The sequence below is a fragment of the Erpetoichthys calabaricus genome, chromosome 10 (assembly GCF_900747795.2).
Source record: "Erpetoichthys calabaricus chromosome 10, fErpCal1.3, whole genome shotgun sequence".
Classification (NCBI taxonomy): domain Eukaryota; kingdom Metazoa; phylum Chordata; class Cladistia; order Polypteriformes; family Polypteridae; genus Erpetoichthys; species Erpetoichthys calabaricus.
The window spans coordinates 47,747,350-47,771,059 of NC_041403.2; the positions used below are offsets into that span (position 1 = coordinate 47,747,350).

Consider the following 23,710-nt stretch of genomic DNA (forward strand, 5'->3'; position numbering starts at 1 on the left):
AAAAATGCACATTATGTATCTATAAATATGAGTGATTGTTTTGTTTTCATTTTAATTATCACTTTTCATATATTTTTAATTTACTTTTAAGGCTCAAATGTTTATCTCAGAAGAGAGCTGATTTGTTGGGGTGACAGTGTAAAACTGCGATATGGAAATTCTCCAAAAGACTGTCCTTACCTTTGGGATCACATGAGGAAGTACACAGAAATCACAGCAAAATATTTCTGTGGTGTGCGACTTGACAACTGTCACTCCACTCCTCTTCATGTAGCAGAGGTAGAGCATTCATTACCACATTTAACTTTTTATTAGTAAATGACTTTTGAAGATCTTTCTTATAATATTATATTTATTTTAGAAATAAATTGTTTGGCATTCAAAGTTTGTAATGTGAAAAATTAAGTAAATGTTTGTTAAAAATTTCATACTGTTTAAATTATTCAAGAAAATTTCTTCTTCTAAAGTACAGCTCAGAGAATTGATTTTAGTTTGGAATAATTTTAAAATTAAGCATTAATTTTGACAGTAAAAAGAAAATGTGATTATTTGTCTATTATAAGTAAGGCCATCATTTAGTACATAATTGCAAGCCAAAACCTACATATACAGTAAACTAAGCATTCATTTACATTGATTAAAACAAAAGAGCACATTAAATGTAAATGTTATGGTCATTGAAAATATATGCTTTAAAATAAACATTCTTCCATAATATTTCCATAAATCTGTAGATGTACAGTAACCAGACTGACTGCAGCTATCACAAGTTCTTTATCAGCTAATCTATACAGTTAGAAGAAAGGACAGTAGTGTTTAAATTTATTTTAAATTGACAACAGAAAACAATAGTAAAACATTTGTGTATTTCTAAATTGGAAAACATTGTTTTTCATTTAATCATTAAACTCTTTCAGTTCCTTATTTTCATACTTTTGTATTTTTATATGTTTCAAATGCTGTCAATGAACTATACTTTTAATTGATGGCAATTGTTAACAGCAGTCGTAAAATGTACAAGTATTAGCCATTTGCTTAACAAAGGCTTATTCACATCAAATTTCTCCTCTCTTATATAAGTGGTAAAATTTTATACAAGTAAAATATAAATGTAGTTTAAGTTTAAAATTAGTAATACATTTATATTTTAATTATGATGACTTAAGTAGTAGAATTTCCAAACTGAATTGTGTTATGATCTATAGGAGATGCTGGCAGTGGCTAGGTCTGTCAGACCCAATCTCTATGTGATAGCTGAGCTCTTTACAGGCAGTGAGCTCATCGACAATGTCTTTGTCAATCGTCTTGGAATTACAAGTCTCATCAGAGGTACTAACTGCGGTTAAGCAGGAAAGAAGCTTGTAAAGGGTGCTGAAAGCATGACGCTAAATCTGTTTTCATTTTGTCTCTTATTCTTCTGCTTTTATTCCCTCTATATATATTTTTATATTTCTGAATGTTATTTCCCCTGACTAATTTCTTCACATTCATCCTATTTTCTAAAAATCTTTTGCATTCCTTTTTTCTTTCTAACTATTTTTATTGTTTTGCATGGCTTCTCATTCTCTTGCATATTCTGCCTAGCTTGGCACCTTTTTGCTCTGCTTTTCTTTGTTTATACTGTATACTGTGGCTCCGATGTTTAATTTACTGCCTGCAGTACATGCTGGACAGAGCCAGAGAGTTGCGGCCCAATTTGTATGTGGTGGCTGAGCTGTTCACAGGAAGCGAGGAGCTGGACAATATCTTTGTGACTAGACTTGGCATAAGTTCTCTCATACGAGGTAGGCTTGCATACTTCTGTTTAACAAAGCTTTTACTTTATATAATGAGTGGTTGAAATCAACTACTTATTTAAGAAAAAAGGTTTATGTGGTAATATTACAGTTTTGAAACAATTTGTGTTTTTGTTTAGTCATAAGTATTTTGATATTCTTCTTTTCTAAAATGTACTGCAATCTAAATATATTCATTAATTTTATTTAACCAATCATCAAACTTACATTTATCTTGATCTTTCCTTGTTGTGATATCATACAATATTTTTTTTCACATTCTGTCAATGACCAATGAAATTCTAAGCTATACAAATGTTTTGTAAAAAATATCAAACACTTTGTATACCTCTCAGGGTGCAGACATAGCTTTTCTGATTTTCTTTTATGCTGTATTCCATCAAAAGAAGTTTAAGGTGATCTTTTAAAAATACTTTGCGATTTCGTTTTACGTTATGTTGCTGGACTTGTAATGATCTACAACTATTGTTTGATGTTGTGTTGTACCCTCTAACCAAATCCCTAAAGCACTCTAAAAAAAAAGTATTTTTTTGTCTACTTGGATGGACCGTGCTGGTGAACTAATAACTGCCTAATGTTGAATTTTTCTTATACAGCCCAATGTGTTTTGGAAAGCTTCGGAAATGAAATAATATGAGTACTTAGTTTAAATATTAATGCCTTCATTTTCAGTGTTTTAATTTTTAATGATACTGGCTAATCTTGATCAGCTTTGTCTGTACCACATACTGTACTCCATCTACTTTTTCGAAATATGTATTTGGTAGTGACTGCATATGTGATTCTTGATATGCAGACTTCATTTTCAGAGCCCTTTTGTGCCTAGCAACCCATTATTTTTTTATTTATTTAGAAATAAAATTATATTTAATTTATTTGTGGCTGTGCACCAAAGGTACTGTTGTTTAAATCTCCTAATTATGTTGCTTTAAATCTTACCCCTGTCAAAAATTTTTCTAAAATGTAAAATAAGCTTTAATAGTATTAGGGAAGAGCCATGTCAACGTTCATACCTGTTGAAGGCATTACAAGCTATAAAGCCAAATCTTTTACATTGTGGAAATAACTGTTACCTTTTCTTACTTTGTTAATTGTATTTGGCATATGTGAATATTGTTTTTTTTAATTTTTGTAGCATTTTGGCAAAGAACTTTTGTGAAAATTTATGTACATCTTCAGCATTAGCAATTATGGGAGAGCAAGATCAATATACTGTAATTCTTAAACTTAGATTTGCACTAAAATTCTTAGGAGATCTATTTTGTTCCTGTCATCTGTTTCCATAATAAGAAAATCCAGGACTGTTACCTCACATCAGAGAAACATGTTTGCAGATTGTGTTGAGAACATTTACAGTCAGTTGTGTATATCCACATTGATAAAATATGTCTGTGGGTTCTTAGAAGAGGGAACCACAATTGTTGTTGCTGTTTAAATAACGTTCTTGAGTAGTAGGTTCTCTTTAAACTCTATCATGTGGAAACTTGCAGTTAGTGGAAGATCCTGCTTTGGTTGCCTGTAACTCTGCACTGGCTTTTTACAGGAAGAAAAATGGTTTTGGTGCTACTCTCAGTATACATCTTGTCCATTGTGAGCTGCATTACCTAGCTGCTTGTGTGTGCATCAGATGACATCTCTGTTGCTCGAAAACCCTTTTCTGCATCCTCTGTTTTCTGTACATCTCTGATAAAGACTCTTAATGTATGAAAATATGTCACAAATCTCTCCTGGATTGGGATTGTGGGAACCATGCATGCCACTAGTGCAAACTGAATTCATGTGATGTTCATGGATACTGCTTGAAGTGATGTATGACTTATGACATGGTAGATTATGCTGTGGATAGTATCCTTTTGAAGATGGAAGTCTATGGCAATTAAGGGATGTATTTAGTTAGTAGCAATGGTTAAGTACACTGTGAAGTTCATTTAGTGTTTATAGGCCTAATGTGTACAGATAACACATTTTCCCCATCGTACACTACTTTCACTAGCATGTGACATTGACACGAGCCAGGTTGGATCAATAAGTTCATGTTGTTTATGCCAAATTGTGATCCCACCATCTGTATATCACTGCAGAAATCGAGATGTGCTAGGTTAGGTAATATTTTTTCCAAACTGTAGTCGTCAAGTGTTGGTGATCATGTGCCCGCTGACAGAAGTGGAGTCCCCACTTCAAGGCATGACACATTATGCATTCAAACATGCTCCTTTGCACATCACTATGGTAAATAAGTATAATGTATTTGTAGTATTTGTGTCAGTTTGGGTGAGTCTGGCTATTTTTTCTCTGACCTCTGCTTTTAACAAACTATTTTTTGGTGATAGAACACTTACCACATTTTTTGTTTATTTCACTATTCACTGCAACTTTTACAGAAAGTAGTACGTGAAAAGCCCCTGAATGACTTTCTGAGATGTTAAAACTAAATCTGTCAACTACTTTCAAAGTCACTCAAGTGACAAGTTACAGATGATGTGTCTTGCCTATTCAAATGTTTGGCTGAACACCAGTTAAACCTCTTGACCATATCTGCATCATATATATTGCATATTCTAAGTTGCTGTCAAATGAGCAATGTCAGCATGCTGATGTCAGATTTTTCTGGTTTTTGCTGTTTACGGCTACCTTGTAGATAATAGAGAGTCACAACCCATTTCAAAAATTGCATCTGTTATAGGTACTCTGAAAATAAAGACACATTAATTTAAGCATGTTTCATTTTTTGTTCACACATAGTAACTCACATTAACTAAGTGAAAATAAAACATTCTGAACAAAAATTAATATTACTGCACTAAAGTACCTTATTTGGATAAGTGAACAGCCCTCTTTCAATTGCATTTGTAAACATGTTCAGATATGACCAGTCACTGTACAGGTTACAAAACAAAGTAATTTTCTCCTGTCAGTGATCAATTGTGTTGATTTTGATTAGTTTAAAATAAAATCTTTTGTTTCTACAAGATTGCACAGTTTGCAAATGTGCTTAAAAGCTAAGAATCCACTATGAGAGGAAAGGTGGACAGGCACAGGTCAAATCAGTATAAAAGTGTTTCAAAGGCTTTGTGTTACATGTGAAAGCACATTTGAGACTATTGTTACCAAGGGGAAAGTATGTTGCATCACCCAGACCTTGCTGAGAGCAGGTTGCCCCACCAAAGTGAGTAATAAAGCAAAATGGAGACTACTCAGAGAGGGTACAAACATGCCAACTGCATCGTTAAAGGAGCTATTTACCTTTATGGCAAAGTCTGATCATTGTATGCATGTGACAACAGTATCACATCCCCCCCTCATCCCCATTCCCCCCCCCCCCCCCAAAATTTGGTCATTATAGTAGGATAAGAAAGGAAAACCATTCCTTAAAAAAGAAAAAAAAAACAACTATATCATATATTTTGTTAGGTTTTACTGAAAGATCCTTTGACCAAATACAAATACAAGCAAAATCAAACTCTTTGACTAGCAAATTTGTTTCTTGAGTGATATCCCAGTACATCATTTTATTTATTTATTTATAAAGCACTTTAAAAACAAAATCAAGGCTGACCAAAGTACAGTGGTGGCAGCTGCCTCTTACGGTACTGATTCTGTTCAGCTGCCTCAAGATTACTTGTAAGGAAAGGAGGGAAAATAGGTAGTGCAAAGTATAGGCACACTCTTGAAGAAAAGCTTGCAGCTGCGAATGGAAGATGGTTCATCCTTCAACATAATAATTAAACAAAGCACATTGCCAAAGCAAATGGGTAGTGACAGAGGAACAGGCAGGAGAATATATTTGAGTGGCCTGGCTCCTTCCTAAATTCTGTTGAAAATCTTTTGAATGATTTCATGATTTCAAGAGGCCAGTCCATTATTGATCACCAGGTATTATATTAAAGGTTGAACAATAAAGACAAAGTGGCAAATATTTTCTACCTTTAGGTGTTAAAGTTCATTGAGATGTCTCCAAATAAATCCAAGGCTATAATTGAAGCTAAAGGTGCTTCCACTAATTTTTGACAAATGGACTAAGAAGTACTCTGTCCAACTTATTCTGCCTTTAATTTAAAACTTTTACTTGGATGATGCATGGCAAGTAAAACAATTTGAGCATTTAGGGCAACAAAAAGAGAGCATTTTTACTTTCTTGTATATATCTCGTATAGAGAAAGTATAGGAATTGTAAAAAAAAAATCGACCTTGAGATTTTGATGACTCCTGACGTTTTAGACCTTCCTGAGCCTGAAAATACCATTTTTGAAATTATGTGCGTCTGTGTGTAAACACGATAACTCAAACGCTTTTGTACACCTGCTTTATATCAAAAATAAGGACTCCTGTCAACTTTTGGGCCAGTTCCGGCAACCGGGATATGGTACTTTAACTGAATACTTTCATAAATTTTCAAGTAAACTATGGTTATAATTGGAAACAAATGATTTAAATTTTCTATAGATATTTATAATGATAAAATGCAAACATATGAAATTTGAGAAAAATTACTTAACCGAAAGTAGTATTTTCTTTAAACAACCATCCAAATTTTTTTATCATGGAATTATAAATGTGTACACAATATTAAAAAGTATATTCAATATAATGCATATTTTTTCAATAACTATTATTAATTTTATTTTAATTTATACATCATCAGTTTAACAATAACTTGTAAACATTGAACATGCCATGTAAATATAAAGATGTAATGGGAACAATAAGCTGCTATGTTTCTGTTGTGTTCCTGGTAATACATTTAATTTTACGATTTTTTTTTATTTCTGCCATCATTATCATACTTAAATGTAACTAAATGCAGTTTTACCTATAGCAATTTATTGCAAAAAATATTATATGATTCTAACTCTTTTTGTATATTGTTTTTACTTTGCACATGATCTAAGTAATGCATATGTAACCATGAAAAAATTCCACCACTGTTTTCGACCTCCCTAATTGCGAAATTATAATTTTAATATAAAGTTTGTTTATAAATCGAGATAAGTGATTGTGTATCGATATTATCAATTAGTTATGATGAGAAACAAAGACATATGATATTTGAGAAATATTGCGCAACTGGAAGTGGTTCTGATGACCTTTTCCTCTACCTCAGCATACGAGAAAGTCAGCAGGAGCACACTCCTGATTTTTCATATGAGTTTACTATTAGGCAAAAAGCAATACTATACAGGATTTCTGTTCATCGCAGACCACTGAGCCAAGTTAAAGTAGCTAGTCCGTCTAATGCTTTTTGGAAGACACTTGCACACTCCCATTAGAAGATATACCAACAAGAAATTGAATTATGTCTTAGCATTCCAAAGAAGCAAGACTACACAAGTTTTTTTTTTTTTTTTTTTTCCTGCAGTTGTTCATTTCTTCGTCAGTGCTATCAAATCAGATTCAGAGATAGGTGTGAGTAGAACATTACAGTATAGTTTGAAGCTTCTGTAACAACAACAACAGAATACCTTAACAAGGATGTTCAAATGCCACCTGCTATTCTACTGTTTCCATTAATTTATGTTTTTCAAAAACTCAGGTATCATTTTAATAATAATTCATTACATTTATATAGCGCTTTTCTCAGTACTCAAAGCGCTATCCACACAGGGAGGAACCGGGAAGCGAACCCACAATTTTCCACAGTCTCCTTACTGCAAAGCAGCAGCACTACCACTGCGCCACCTGTGAGGATATTTTGGTGTTCATGTATAAAATAAGGAAAACCTAAATGCTTAAGAGTTCATTAATTAATATAATCAGGTCTAGGTTAGTGAAAAATTTGATATCGTGAAAATGTAACTCATGGACATGGTTATGACTCTGTATACATTTTCTATGATGAAATGAGAGAACTTTCTTATTTAAAATTGGAGTTGTCTCCTTCTTAAATGATTTTTCCAACTCCTCCTCCATTTTTAACTCCTACTTTATGCTTGATTTTGCATTTAACATGCTGCTTATGTTTAGACATTTTTAACTACTAAAAAATTACTTGTTTTGCCACAGTTGGTGACAATTAATATTGACTGCGTTTGAGTTTTATTATTTAAAATCATAGGAAATTGTGGATTGTTTTGTATAGCATTTCATTAAATGTGGTATGTTGTGGTTAAATATGATGATATTCCAGAATCTAATGAAAAATATTGATAACATAATACTTTTGTATGTGATTTAGAGGCTATGAGTGCATTTAACAGCCATGAGGAGGGAAGACTGGTGTATAGATATGGAGGTGAGCCAGTTGGCTCATTTGTGCAACCAAACCTAAGACCTTTAGTACCTGGCATTGCACACGCTCTGTTCATGGATGTAACTCATGACAACGAATGTCCTATTCAGGTAGGATTGTTTTCCTTGATGTTTTAGTTAACTGTATTGAATTACTGTTATCTTTGAACTGCTTGTAAATAAATGCATTCCTACTGTAGTATAATGCAAAATAAATAGTACTGTATGCTGTAATGATTTGCATCCATTACTGTGATTCTGTTTGTTTTTTCCCCCCTACATAAGCTACGATCTGTGTATGATTCTCTGCCAAGTTCAGCAATTGTCTCTATGGCATGCTGTGCAACTGGAAGCACAAGAGGTTATGACGAACTTGTTCCTCATCAGGTAAGTGATAGTGATTTTATATAGCTGCATGAAGCATGTTACCTACAAGGGCTTTAAAATACTGTTCAAGTTGCTGTTTGTACAAAAATGTAATTATTTGAATGTGAATACTTACCTTGTTCATAATATATGCATACACATACCACAGAAAAAGTGAATTCCGAAATATGGAAATTAGAACCCTTATTTTGAAATTTGCATTTTGGGAAATGGAGAATTTCTCTTTTTAACTGCGTCTTTGAAGCAATCAAGATTTGTGCATGACTATTTTTGTTACCAATAGGCAAATTATGCTTGTCCATAATTGTCATGATAGAAGATAATTATGAACCAGTTAATAAAATCCTACAAAAGTTATGTAATTCTAATTTTGGCTTTCAGTAGCATCATTCAGGTCCTTGAAAAAGTGTATATAATTTTGGAGAAAAACTTTCAACCTTTAGTGTTACAGTCACCAAAATGATGGTGTTCTTGAATATTATGTTGAAGAATGACATCAGCATTAGCTTTCTAATCTAGGTTGGGACTCTTGGCCTAGCAGACTAATACACATTTATAGAAGTGAACCAAAAAGCCAGTAAAATCTGCCCAAGATGGAGAACTGGTTACACCGTGTGGGATAATTTGTGTATAATACTGTTAAGTGTTAGGGGATAATGTAGGCTGCGGGAGGAGGAATGCTGGAGGGGAACCGGAAGGGGAAAAAGAGGGAGGAGCAACGGGGAGAGGAGGAAGTGCATTTGGCTGTAAGACGCTATTTTTGTTAAATAAAAGTTATCAAGTTCTCACAGCAGAGTCGAACTCACTTGTAAAACACGACTCACTGGAATTAACCTTTCAAATTGTGTATGCTTTATCAATACTATATAAACTTAACTTTTTATTATCACTACATAAACTTAAAAATATTTATTGGTTTTTGTCCTTTTTCATGACTGTTAGAAAGAATTCAGTCAAAATACATTTTATTTTATCACACTGTTCCAATGAAAAATAAGATTTTACTATTTGCTAATTTGAAAGTACATTAACAGCTTTCCAAGATATGGCTCGATTTCTGTTATTTAAGATTTCTTGCTAATTTCAAAAATTCTGTTATCATATATATATGGAAGTCACAGCATAGATGAAATAAAACATTTTTAGGGAAATTTATATGTTTAAACCCATATTAGTAGTTCATGATGGTAATTCATAAGTCACATTTCTATCTAAGAGTTTAAATCCAACCATTCATTATCAAACACTCTTAATTTAGTTCTGGTTCACAAGATCCAGAGCCTATCCTAGCAGCACTGGATGCAAATCCATCTGAGGCTGAACTCACATTTAGAGTCCCTTTGAATGATATGATATTTCATAAAAGTTGCATTGAGTTTTAAGAAATATCTATGAATTATCCATGAACTTAACATACCATAATTAAACATCTTTTATAAGTATTATATAATAGGTGGATTGGGAGCATGTTTTTCCAACAATCACTGGAATTTTACTGGCAGAAGTCATTATTATTACCTTTTTCAGTTGATGGTGCATGATTCCTAGTGCTAATAAAAAAAACTGCCTACTTTGTGATTCCTTGCAGCACTTCATGTTCCATCTTTCTGCTGCTAATACAGTTGATGTCAATAAGACATCTGTACAGGTAACATTTGAGGATATGTTTTTAAAAAATTGTGATTTTTTTTTTTACTCTTGAAATTTTCACAGCATTCTGTGCTGTATTAGACCCTAGTTTGATTTTCAGTTGTTGCTGTTGAAATTTAGAAAGCAATTTCCTCTATCTGCAGTAGGCTTTGGGAAGAGTTTTTTTTTTTGTCAGACTAATTTTCAACCTTACCTTGTAATTGTGTGCTTACACAACACTCCCACAGTGTATCAGTTATAGGAATTATATGAGAAACTGAATGAGTTAGGTTAGTCTGGAGTCCTGATAAACAGAAGTGTTTCTATTCAGCTCATAATGTTAGTATTTTAAAGTCATAATGTAGACTATGGTAGAATGGGAACCCTGACGTTATAGTGTATCAGCCAATATTCTGGTCATATAAATAAATAAATACACAAATGGATAAATATATAAAATTGCAACCCGAACTCCTGTGTAATAATAGCCATTCCTATTGGGCTTCACATTTGGATCACAGTGCATGTTCACCATCACAACCAACTCCTCAAGTCAAAGTGCCTTCCTAAAGGCATGCCAATAACAATCCAAGTGCCACTTTATGTTAATCAGTTAGTTTTCAGTCATATTTCTTAAATAGCCTTATATTTGCTGGACTTGATAAGTTCTCTTTATACTGACATATCATAAGGGATTGAACTAAAAGCAAATTATGCCTCAGAAGGCACCAATCTTTCCTTATACATTACATGTCTGTAGTACTAGGGTGTTATACCGTGTTAGCCATTATGAATGTAGAGAAAAGTTCTCATACATTACAGAAAGTGTTAGATTTTGAAATAACAATATCTAATTTACGATTTTTTTAATCCATCTTGATCCACTCAAGTCATATAACTTCCCAGTACCGTGTCTGCTTCTTTGTCTTACATCATAGGCTTAATTTTTAGTACTTGGTTACAGAAACATTGTTGCAACAACAGGTCAGCCCTTAAGGGCAGCATTCACTAAGAAGATTATGCAAACAGTCACTAGAGACTTTACATTTTGTTCACAAAACAATAAAAACAAATCCTGGAAAATGCAGAGGTTTCTCTAAAATGGTTAAAGAACATAGAGAGATTATAGTAGACTGTTCAAATTTAAAAATGAGCAATGGTAATATGCTAAAAACCAAGTGTTCTCATAATACATTATTTTTATGTGCTGGAATTGTTTTCTTAAAATGTCTTTTCCTACATCATGTCTTTCGACTATTTTGAACCCACTGTGTATGTTGTGTTAAATAGGATTGGCTCATTTGAATATGTAAATGATCCACACTTTGATTATATTTGCATTTGATTAAAATGCTTGTTGAAATTTTGTATATTATGTCATCCACCCCAAAAAAGTTTCAGAAAGAGAAGTTGCCTGAATTTAGCACTATGTACACATCCATCTAGCATGTGTTAATTGTCCTGTGTTATGTGTTAATGGCTTCTCCTCAGAGAAGGGTTGATGTCAGGCTTACCACCGCCACAGAAAAACTCATTTTCTTGGAAAAATCCCTGTGGAACCAGTATATGAACTGTATTTTCTAGAATACTGAAAGCTCTTTAACTATGATATGCTTTTTACTGATAGTTAATATTTTGTATATTATGCCAGCTGTAATTTTTGACCTTGTTAACATCTCCATTTCCATAAAATGTATTACTAATATTTATACAGGCAGTGTGTTATATTTATGAAATCTTATTCTGTGAGGTTAGCTTTGCAATATATAATAATAGTAATAATAATAATTCATTACATTTATATAGCGCTTTTCTCAGACTACTAACACAAGGTGAATGAAGATGAAGAAATGAAGAAAGTTTGACTTAGAGCATTAGATCACAAAGGGAAAATTATGGTTTAATATGAGCTTTTAAGACAAAGTAGAATATTTGCAAGATCGATGAACTTTTAAGACAAAGTAGAATATTTGCAAGATCAATCTATTATAAAACATAATATTTATTTTTGTTTAATTTAATTTTTTCATTATTAATTTGAGAAAAAAAAATTTGTTGGAAGAAATGTTCTTCTCTGTCTGATATAGATATCTGTGGTGAAGGAAGAGCGATTCTATGCTAAGTGGAATTCAAAGGTAGATCCTTCATCATTGGGTGAGGTAAACTCAAAAAGTGGAGTAATTTCTGGGAAGATGGCATTAAACAGACTGCATCAGGAACTTGCAGTTCGAGGTTTCATTCAGGTACTGTCTAAAGGTTCCATTTTCCTTAAAAATCTTGACCTCCATAATGAAGCAGAGCATTCTGTCAAAATATATTATTTTCTTCTTCTACTTAACAATATTGTTATTAATAATATTGATGGTTTTTATTATTACTTTTTAATTGTGTCCAATAATATGTGTGGAGTGTATTTTTCATCTACTGTAATTCCGTAGCTTCAAATTGCCTTGAAAGAAAACAAAATTAACAAATAACTTAAAGATGAAGTTACTTTTTAGTTGAGAGAAGTTTTACAAAAGATAATTCAGTAAAAGCATTTAACTTTTATAAAATAAAATTGGCCGGGTAAAATTTCAGAATTTGAGCTACAGGGATTTTTCCTACATTATCTGAATTTGTTTACTGAAAAATATGTTTTCCAGCTGTGAGGAATAACAATGATGTAAAAAGTGAAAAACAAGCTCATGCAATTCAATTTATTTACATAGTAAATATTCTATGTATGTAATTTGTCAATATGGACTGTTAATCAGGAATATTTTATACAATAAAATTTGATTAATAAAATATGAATTGCTGAAAGAAAATATAAAAATGAAGCTGCGTATTATAAAATCAAACATTAAGTCAAGTTCCAATTAATATATTTCATGTTTATTTTTTTTTAGGTTTATGTAGATCAGGTTGATGAGGATATTGTAGCAGTGACACGGCATTGCCCCAGCACACACCAGTCAGTTGTAGCTGTGTCCCGTACTGCTTTTAGGAACCCTAAAACTTCATTTTTCAGTGACAGTGTGCCTCCCATGTGTATCCCAGGTAATTTCTGGTAGCTCCCTTTCAGTAAAATACTAATAGCTAAATCCTCCAGGTTTATATATCTAAGTGTGAGTAACATTTCCATTTATTCAGCAAGATTAAGATTAAATTAACAAGTGGACATTTATTTTAGACTTGGTCTTTTCTTGAATAGGTAAAATTGAAGAAGTTGTATTGGAAGCAAGAACAATAGAGAGAGAAGTTGGACTATATGTTAAAGATGAGAAAAGCATCAATGGTCTACCTGATTATACAGTGGAGATAACTGAGCATATCCAGGTAACTAATTGTTCTGCTTTATTTTCACAGTGATGTATACAAATTTGGGTCTGATTAATTTTTAAAATCAGCACCATTAATATAATCATTAAAATTCTTGAATTTAGATGCAATACAAGGATGACAAAATGTACAGTAAATAAAACAAACAAAAACCACCTCTATATGCACTCTTTTCTCTGTAGGGAGCCTGATAAATTAAAAAGTCTTGAAAACAACTATATTATAATTAAAAGAACCAAAAGAGAGCTGTAAATGTAAACCATGATTTTTAACAGTTGCTATTTCTTCCAGTTATCCACATTTAAGGAAAAGTTCCCATTGTTGTGCATTGAACCACATAAAGATTTCTTCACAAGACCCTAAATCTATCTATCCATAAGGTTAACTCTACTACCCAGTTTTTTTTTACCAACAAATGATTAAAACATTTCTTCATGTCTGGCCTGTCTGAAACATTAATGAGGAAATTGTCTTTAGATCTGAAAATCATACATCCATTTACTGAAATGAATTTATTTATCAGGATTCATAGCCTGAAATTGGGACCGTCGCCGTCACAGGGACGTCTGGTCACCCTTGTAAATTATAATGTCAATGAAATAGTGTATCATTATAAACTGAAAATAGTGGAGTTGAGAGGTTAGTTTAGTGTAAGGTAAATACTTCATTCATATCTAGATGACCTGATGTTTTCTGTGCTTGCATCTTATGCTTTTATGGTTAGGAAGATCGTTTAACTTTCCTGTTATGACTTACATGTAAAGCACCCAGGGGGCAGAGGTGCTGATGCATTGCTTCTCTTCTGTTTGCATTCAATCCACTGGGAAGACTTAAAACAACTTAAAGCAAGAACAACTTGCTGATGTGTAGGTTTCCCTGTGCACTCCTATTTTCACTTGCTGATAGAGGATTGTTGTCCTGCGTGCATGCAAGTAGACATTGACAGCTACTTCATAACTAGGCATGCAGTCCGCTGGTGTTTCAGTAACTTATACTGGGGATCTGTTTGCCATGAGTAGCTGCTATAGGAGGTGAAAAAGAGGAAATATGCAAAATATAGAAGTTGGTGTAACTGCTCTCAAGGTAAAATTGAAACAGTAAACTAGTTTGTAGTTGAAGTCACACAGAACCTTTCTTTGCTTTAACATAGACAAGCTCACAGATTCTCCAGTGCTTTTCAGTGGTAGATTTTGAAATTTTAAAACTGTACAGCTCGATCTGTTTAAGACATCTCAATGAAAATTTAACTGTCTTGACAAATTTCCTTGAAGAGTAAGTGTGCTGCATTTTAACAAAATAAGTCCACAGGAAGCTGAATTGTTTTATACAGACAAATTAACACAGACAGATATGGGCTACTGGGCTATCACAATAGGCCCTTTCACATTATATGCAAAGTCACCTAAAAATACACCCGCTAAAATAAACCTCTGTGCAGCTTTACATCAGCTATGATAGGTTCAACTCATTTGCAACTCACAAAAAAAAAATAACTTGTATTTTACGCACTACAACTTTGTGAACTTGGGAGTTTTTTAACATATTAGAATGCTTTTGATTTTGGTCCATCTTAATGAAGTGTAATTTAGCAAGGAAGCAGTGTACAAAGAATGACACCATGGATTTTCCTCGATCTGTTTTCTGTGATTTAACCTACAGCTAATTGCTTTTTGGATGGTGCATTTTTGATAAATATCATGTCTGTACTTGTATAAAGTAATTTATGGAAGTAGATTATCTTTTATTGATAAGAAAATTGTAACCTTAAAGCACTTGTTTTCTTTGTGGGTGTTTTTGTATTTTACCTAAAATTATACTACGCTCTTTTTTTTTTTGCCCACAATAATAAACTACTTTAAATGTTGTGCGACCTTGTAAAAAATGTTGTTTAAATTTTACTGCAAAACTGCCATCTGCATTAACTTTTTTTGGGGGATTGTGGGAGTAGGTGAACATGAATATTGCCAAGGCATTTCTATTAGTGTTTATTAATCCGTAATTATTAGTATGGTAAACAGTGGCAGTTTGTAATATTAAATACCCAAATATTTTTAAAACTTTGTAATTTAATTAGGTAATGAAAATTATCATAAAATAAAATTATTTATTTACACAATGTGCCTGGTGTCAGCTGATGTCAACATCCAAATATTTTTAAAACTTCGTAATTCAATTAGGTAATGAAAATTATCATAAAATAAATGTGTTTATTTACACAATGTGCCAGGTGTCAGCTGATATCAGCATCCATTAAAAATTGGTTCCAATTTGTACTTATATTTCCAGAGTGAAGGGCGTGGGCCAAATGAGAGTGTGTGTAAGTCCTTGATCTTTTGGCAAGCAGGTGACCTGAGGCCGCCCTTTAATTGTTTGCTTTCATATTTTTCCAGGGACGCAGCTTTCTGTGCCCTGAACACTCCTACATTTACTGTATGGGCATTGTTTTAGGTTTTTTTAATGTAAGATAATCGTCGACACATTATTTCAATTTCATGTCAGTGGTTCACAGTTCACACCCGTCATTAACATAACTACAGATGAGCAAGTGCGACTTTATGGTGATGGCAACTTCAAGTAGAACTTAAGAAATCAAAGAAAATTCAGTTATTTTTTAAATGAAATATCCCTTCATAAATCGTTCACTTGAAGAAAAAAAGAACATAAAGGAGTTTGGACTAGACTGACCTGATGTAAGAATTCAGCAGCAGTCAAGTGATCGAGGACAAGCTTACACATGGACTTCTTCCGCTCTTGTTAGGACAAACAGACTTGGGTAACTGAATGTGGTGTAAGTAATGCCTTTTGTTTGCTTTCCCTGTTTGCTCTTTCAAAGTGCCTAAGTGTTGTGGACAAAGGCATGGGTACAAGATCTAAAACATCTTTCTGAAAAATGCAAGCAGCATAAAAGTAGCCGTAGTCATCTAGAGCAGTGTTTTTCGACCAGTGTGCTGTGAGAGCTACCTGCTGTAGGTTTACTTTGGTAATAATAGTGTAGTGCATTTGGGTTTGAACCTGAGAGGGACAAGCCCTGCAGGAGGTTGAGACCTGTCTGAGGAGGGCAGGTCTACCTGGAAAAGCTGGCATTAAAGTAGCTCTGTGATTGCTATGTTGCAGTTACAGCACTTAGCACTTCAGACTCGTCTCCAGGCTGCTAGAGTCCATCTTCCCCGAGTGTGTGGTCACCAGTGAGCCTCACAGCACAGGTGGATAGTGGCCATATAAGTTGTCTCTGAGGCATAGAGTGGAGGGCAAAAGTGTGAAGCAGCTTGGAGATGTCACTTAAGTGCTCAGTAAGTGCTGTGTCTGCGAACGCTTAACTTGGATTTACTTTTTTACTGGCTTCTCCAGTAGTCCAGTATGTGTTTATGGTTAGTAAGATAGTGGTGTGCCTTGGGATGAGTTTGGGTACAGAATGTGTGCCACTATGAAAAAAAAACAATTAGGAAACCCTGATATAGGGAGTAGTATGAGGCATTTTTTTTGGCAGGCTTAGTGAAATGATTCAATTTAATCAGAAAGTAATTGAGAAATTTTCATTCCTATAGAAAAGGAGTGCAAAATTTATGTTCAAAATAATATAGGCATCCTGATCGTAAGGGCAGAATAAGATTTAGGTTGGACTTGTCCTGGGTTTATAGTACAAGACAGGTTGTGGGGCAAGTTTATGTTTTAAGATATGGATCTTACAATGTGAATTTGTGTCCAGGTCAGGTTAGCCTGGCAAACGACTGGGCATGACTGGCAGTAAATGTAGAATAAAATGAGGGTGGGAATGACAGTGTGTGTGGTAAATGATAACCTGGGATGCAAGACTTGAGAAAAATCAGAGAATGATTGATTGCATGATGTGAATTTATGGAATACAGTGGAAATGGCAAAGGACTCGGCACTCTGTTAGCAGAGGCAGAATAAGATTTGGATTGAAGTTATGCTATGGATGTGTTATAGGACTGAGGAAGTGCATATTATTGGAAGATTGTAGAGGTGGGGGTATGGACATTATGTAGTGGGTTTTGGCAGATTGGGGAACTGGGCAAGTTTGCAGAGGATTGGACAATTTAGAGACAGGTGTAGTATAAAATGTGGGTGGCAAGTGCACCTGTTCCTTTCCACATCTATAGGGCAAGTTATGGGAAGAATAAGGGGACTGTTGATGTCACAGACTTTGGAGCACATTAGAAATGGGAAAGCTGGCATCAGATGGGCAGCATGGTGAAAAGGATATAATGCATTTTAGCATGGATTTGTCCTATGGGTTTGGCACTGGACAGGTCAAGATGTGCATTGGCACTATGATGAGAATCACAAGAGCATGTGGAGTGACTAGATAGATATATATGAAAGGCATTACATAATAGCCAGACGTGAAAGACACGATATAATAGATAAGTGCTGCTTCAGTTTGTCCCCCCAAAAACTGCACCTCTCCCAAATTTTTTTTCACCATCCACCACTGATTATAAAGTGATAAAAAAATCAATTTTTTGGGTAGTGGAAAGACAGGGATTAATGTGGTAAAGCTTCTGTATTTATGTTTTCCCTCCTATGCTGTGATTCAATTAATCTTCAAATGTTAATTTTGAATGATACATATGAAGTTGTCTTTAGTGTAGCGAGCTAGCCTATGAGGAGTTTTCATGCTTTTCCTGGTGGTCAGAACTTGAAATTTTAGTTTCATTTTTAAATTATGAATAATATGTATTTTTGATAAATGCAAATATTTTACATTTATTTCTATATTTATATTTATTAATTTTGTAATATTTTAAGGTATTAACATTTCCTTAACCTCTTTACTGCTGTTTCAGCTTAAGGACAGTAAGATTGTTAAGCAAGCTGAAGTAACCTCAAAAGGAAGACATGAGTTTGTACAGGAAATTGAATTTCGAAAACTGACTCCAGGAAGCACTATTGCCTTCAGGTAAATCATAATTGTGAAATCCGCGTTTCTCAACTGATGCAATTAGGGATGCAAGTAACATAAGATAGTACAGAAGGAGTATGCCATTACACTGAGTGGTATTCTGTTCTGTTTGTATAATCCAACTACTTGTGAATAATGACCAGAAGTGCTGGGAATTCATAGGGCCAGAATAATACAACATTGTTCGGATACTTGAGTCATGATACTCTTAAGATTTTTTTTTTAAGCACTTTAATATATTTACTATTGTGATTCAGTTATTCAGATATTATTTATATTTTGTTTTACTAACATTAAAGTTGAAATCCTATCCCTATAAGCAAACATTTGTCACTCTTTCACACCGAATAATAACTCTTGAAAAAATGCATACCACTTGAATATTTTATTATTGTGTAAATGTATTTTAAGCACCTCAGCAATTTCCACTGTAAGACTGAGAATATTCAGTTATGGTACAAACATATAAGTACTTCATTTATATTTATCTGTCAGAGAGTACTTGTGAAATAAGCCTTTGTGATTACAGTAGTGCCATCAACCAGTACATTATACTGATTAAACAGTGCAGCAGCAGTATAAAATAAGATGGAATCAAAAAATGTATTTTACGTGTAATAGCCAATTTTGTAATCAGGAGTACGAAATAAAATAAACAAAGGCTAGAATTTGAGACAAAATCCAGGTTTGAAAAATGTAGGTAAAGAGTCAGTGACCAGAAAATTTCATGTAGCTGAAGACAAAATGCCGGACATAAATCAGAATCAAAAAACAGAAGAGAATTCATAACCAGAGAGACCTTTACACAATAATAATGCAAGGTTTTATTTAGTTTTGATTTATACACAAACTTGGACATCCACGAAGTGTATTATGCTGCACTTTATACAGTATTTCTAATGAGGTCAACATGTCACACACACCTAGTTGTCGTGCCTAGCAAGTTGCATTGTAAAATCAATGGCAGCATCCATAATAAAAACAAAAAGATGCTACAATAAGACATATTTCAAAAATAACGTTTTCAAAAACATTATAAATCAGAAAATCTACCATACCAATAAATTCCTTGACCTCTATAACCCCCAAAATGTTATTTGCTATATTTTTAGAGGACAAGGAAAATATGAAAAAATGTCAGATCATGATATAACTGATATTAAATTGTTTCATATTTAAAGTATTGTTTGAATATGCAAGCACAGCTGCAGCTTATGTGAAGATTGAAGGACTGACAAAAGGTTCAAGGCCAATTATCAATCATCTTGCTTGATCAACTAAACATTAAGGGATATGCTACAATATACTTCTGCTAGCACAAAATAATCAGGTTTAAATCAAATTTCTTCTATTTATTATTAAAAATAAATGAAAACCGTACACTTATTTTTTTGATTTTGTAATATATGATATGGAGACAAAATATTACATTTATATTTATATATATTTATTTACATATATAAATATTTATAAATACAAGGGGTGTTCAATTATAAACAGGAATTTTCATGCTCTTTTCTTATAAAGAGTGCAAGGTAGACATGTTTGAACTTGTCGTTAGTAGTGCTAGCTGCTCTTTCTCCCCTTCCTGTCAGTTGTAATCAACATGTCAGAGAAGGAGGTACACAAAAGTGTTGCGCACCGAATTATTATTACATTTTTGACAAATGAAGCAGTTATTCCATCTCAGATTTATTTGAGACTTAAAAATCAGTTTCTGGATGAGTGTCTCTCTCAGTTGAGAGTGTATGATGGTGTAAGTCATTCAGAAAGGGACTATCATCTCTTTAGATCATTTAAGGAATTTTTAGGAGGGAAGAAATTCAACTCGAAAGAGGAGGTTATTGATGCTGTGCAAGAATAGGTCAACATGCAGTCAAAAGACTTCTCTCCTGGGATTAAGAAGCTTCCTGAGCACTGGAACAAGTGGATTGCAGTGGCAGGAGACTATATAGAAAAATAGTGTGTAAGTCGTTTCATTGTATTCAATAAATAAAATGTAGCTCATAAATTCCTGTTTATATTTGAACGCCCCTCATATTACATTTTGCAAGCAATCACCCATCATTGCGTAAATGGAGCTGTGTTAAGACTCTGTTCAGAAGAGTTCACACCCATTATAATAATACCAAGGCAACTAAAAAGAATGAAAGGTGCTATCTTTACCAACTGTTCACCTCAAACGGCTAGCTACCCAAAGACATTCATTAGACAATGATTACATAGGAGACACCAGAGACCACAGAAAACAATCTACTCCAATTTAACCCACCCATCCTACCTAGCACACACTTCCTTATCATCACGGGGTATTAGAAGGTACATCAATTATCCCATCCAGATCAGGCATCAAAGTAGCACACAAACCTACGAACATGCTGTGCATATCACAGACCTTCTCTTCCATATATATCTTATATATAAATGACTACGTCTGGAAGCGTGTGTGTGTGTCTGTCCAGCCCAGAAGTGAGAGGTGGCTCGGGGTAAGGGCTCCACGTCCAAGGAAACAGAAAACATGCTTTGCCGCTAATAACACAAGCGAGGCCAGCACGTCAGCAAAACAAAACCTCAGAAGAAAGACAAAGTTGCATAGCTGCTAATATCGACAAAACGGTATCCCTTTTACTTTTCCCTCCCGCCACTAATACATAAGCAAGGCGAGCACATCGGCAAAATGAATCCTCCTAGGAGAGAGATACCCAGAGTAGTTCCTTTCAATTACCTGACATCTCTACATTCCAATTTTTTTTCTGACGATTTCAATAGTTTCTAGGAGCCCCGGGCATTTTACAGCACAGGCTTACACAGCTAGTATGATATGATTTGCAATCATTATAACTAAATGTAACTACTGATTTCAGCTGTGGGTCCTGCTTCACAATTTTTTTTTTTTTTGAATTACATTGTCAGCCCTCAAGCACTCCACTGAGCTGGAGCTGAAGAGACATCCATTTTATAGTGGGTCAGATTTTAATATTACAATGCTTGCAAATTACATGCTTCGTTTTGGGCTCTTTCTTCATTGTAACATTATAAAAATCAAAGTTAACTCAACTACTTAATTTAAACTTGGATGGAATATTTGATATTTCTAGCATTTTGCAGCACTGTTGATGTTCAAGGTGCACCATCTGTGGGAATATAGAAGCAATGCATTTTGTTAAACAAATACCAACAAAATGGATGGCTTTGAGGTTACCATAGTTAGGGCACACATTCCAGTTGCATTGATGGCTGCAAAAAGGATATGCTAACATATTTTCCTAGATTGTATTCTCAGTGATGGTGATTATAACAAATACTGTATGAATAGACTTTGGTACATCAGTCTAGCTATATGGTTAAAATGCAGGGTTGTGAAGAGACAAAAATTACAATGGTGGCAGTGGTGAAGCATGTTAAGGTCCATGGCTATAGGCATGTTTTTTTTTTTTTTTTTTTTTTTTTAAATGGTGCTGTAGGTTCATATGGGGCTGAGGAATGGGGCAGCTGCCCCGCATCAGAACTCTGCAGATTGCAATTAGGGTGCCATGCTCACAGGTGTTTATAAGGGAGAGCTTGAGCAGAACAGGAGAGGAAACAAAAAACTGTGAAAGGAAAGGAGAGAGAAAAAAGTCAGAATCAGACAGTTCGAGCCTTGTGGAGCAGCAAGCGATTGATGCTCCAGAGGCAGATCATCCCCTACTGAGCGCTAGAAGGAGCGGGGAATTAAAGTGGAGCCCTCCTAGGGATCCAGTAGGTGCCAGAAGTGCATGAGGAAGACAGAGGCTTGGAGCATCACTGTGGACACTAACAGAGGCCATTGTGGCAAGAGCTTGAAGTTGAGACCGCAGCTGCTGGCATCACCGCCGAATGCAAGACTCAGGCAGGGTGAGCTGGGGAAACAGAGAGTGGAAGATGTGTTAGGCTGGATGAGAAACAGAAGCCAGGTGTCTGCATGGTTTTAATGGAATACCGATTTTAAAATTTCATGGAAGAGCACTTGTTTTTATAGATTAATAACTATGTGTTTAATGGATGGAGCACTGCACTTTTGGAATACTATTTGCTTTAAATATAAGCACCTGAGTACTCACCACAGCTTGCTTGTTCATGTCTGTTCATTTGCCCTGCCACTTTTGGTTCATGACTCTCAACAGTTCCAGGTTCAAGTATTTGCCAGGGACTGTAGAATTAACCCAGACTGTCACAGTGGCATAGTGCACAAGGAATTGGTTAATCATGGAAAGCATACCGTAAGGCACAGTTATGTACACACCTGCACTCACTAGCCCCAGGACAATTTAGACGCTGCAGTTAACAGGTACATTTTTGAGAAATGGAGGAAGCCAGAGTACCGAGGCACCTCATGCAGTTGTAGAAATAACTTGGAAATAACACTAAGGACTGTCTGTCCTGGGAAAAATTTATTCAGTTCTTTTAGAGCCATGAATCAGTAGCACTTAACCACTGCACCGCTGACAATGATGAAAGACATTTTATACAATTATAAATGCATTTCTGTCTGTATTGTAAATATATTTCATATTTTTCATTATACATCTTAATGTATATTAAAGAAAGCTTAGCTGCAATGATTATTTTACACCAATAATACCTTATAGAATCTTATTATTAAAGGGAACCTCTTACTACTATTGTGAGGTCTGTTTTATTATGTTTATTCTATAGTTCTGTATTAAAATAGTTTATACATAGCTGAAAAATTAATTTTGTATCTTTTTGTTTTTTACTTTTCAAGAGTGAGCTTGGATCCACATGCTCAAGACGCTGTTGGGATGTTAAGAAATCATCTCATCCAATTTAGTCCTCATTTTAAAATGGGTAGTCTTCCTGATAACAATGCAGAGCCCATACTTAAGACTCCATTTGCAAAGTAAGAAAATACAGTACTTGTAAAACTGTTAAGTCTTTGTCAATAGTTGGTCTTACATGTTTTGTTTTATACATTAATTTATATATAGCAATTGTAAATGTACAGAAAACCACAAAACATACAAGTATATAAGATAATTGATTGTTGTTACCTTAGTAACTGTAATAAAAACATTTCTCCATTATCCATTAAATAGGATTCATAGCATTCATCATTTCTGTTTACAGAATTGCATCTGACCTGACATTGGCAGACATGAACGTGTTGCTATTTCGCTGTGATGCTGAGGAGCAGGAGGATGGTGGGGGTTGCTACAATATCCCGTCATGGACCTCCCTTAAGTATTCAGGACTGCAAGGTACACTATACTTTAAGGCTCAGAAAAAAATTACTAACTTTGTATTACTTGGTAATTATTACCTTAAAATCTTGCTTGAAGAAGGGGCCTGAGTTGCCTCGAAAGCTTGCATATTGTATTCTTTTTAGTTTGCTTGGCTTTTCTCTACATTCATAATGGCTAACATGGTACAACACCCTAATACTACA

At 34.2% G+C, this 23,710-nt stretch overlaps 1 protein-coding gene across 5 annotated transcripts in view; it reads left to right on the plus strand.

Annotated features, from left to right (window-relative positions):
* The window catches only part of agla (amylo-alpha-1, 6-glucosidase, 4-alpha-glucanotransferase a), a 104,304-nt gene that overhangs the window by 37,128 nt on the left and 43,466 nt on the right, over positions 1-23,710 (plus strand). For 4 of the 5 annotated variants that reach the window (XM_028811132.2, XM_028811134.2, XM_028811135.2 and 1 more), the window contains exons 12-21: positions 92-279; positions 1,661-1,784; positions 7,969-8,132; positions 8,307-8,408; positions 12,125-12,280; positions 12,929-13,079; positions 13,234-13,358; positions 18,170-18,282; positions 23,030-23,164; positions 23,392-23,522. In XM_028811132.2, the coding sequence (XP_028666965.1) occupies positions 92-279; positions 1,661-1,784; positions 7,969-8,132; positions 8,307-8,408; positions 12,125-12,280; positions 12,929-13,079; positions 13,234-13,358; positions 18,170-18,282; positions 23,030-23,164; positions 23,392-23,522 (1,389 nt within the window). Of the gene's footprint in view, positions 1-91; positions 280-1,205; positions 1,330-1,660; positions 1,785-7,968; positions 8,133-8,306; positions 8,409-12,124; positions 12,281-12,928; positions 13,080-13,233; positions 13,359-18,169; positions 18,283-23,029; positions 23,165-23,391; positions 23,523-23,710 lie in introns of all 5 variants that reach the window. The other variant, XM_028811136.2, reaches the window with a different exon arrangement.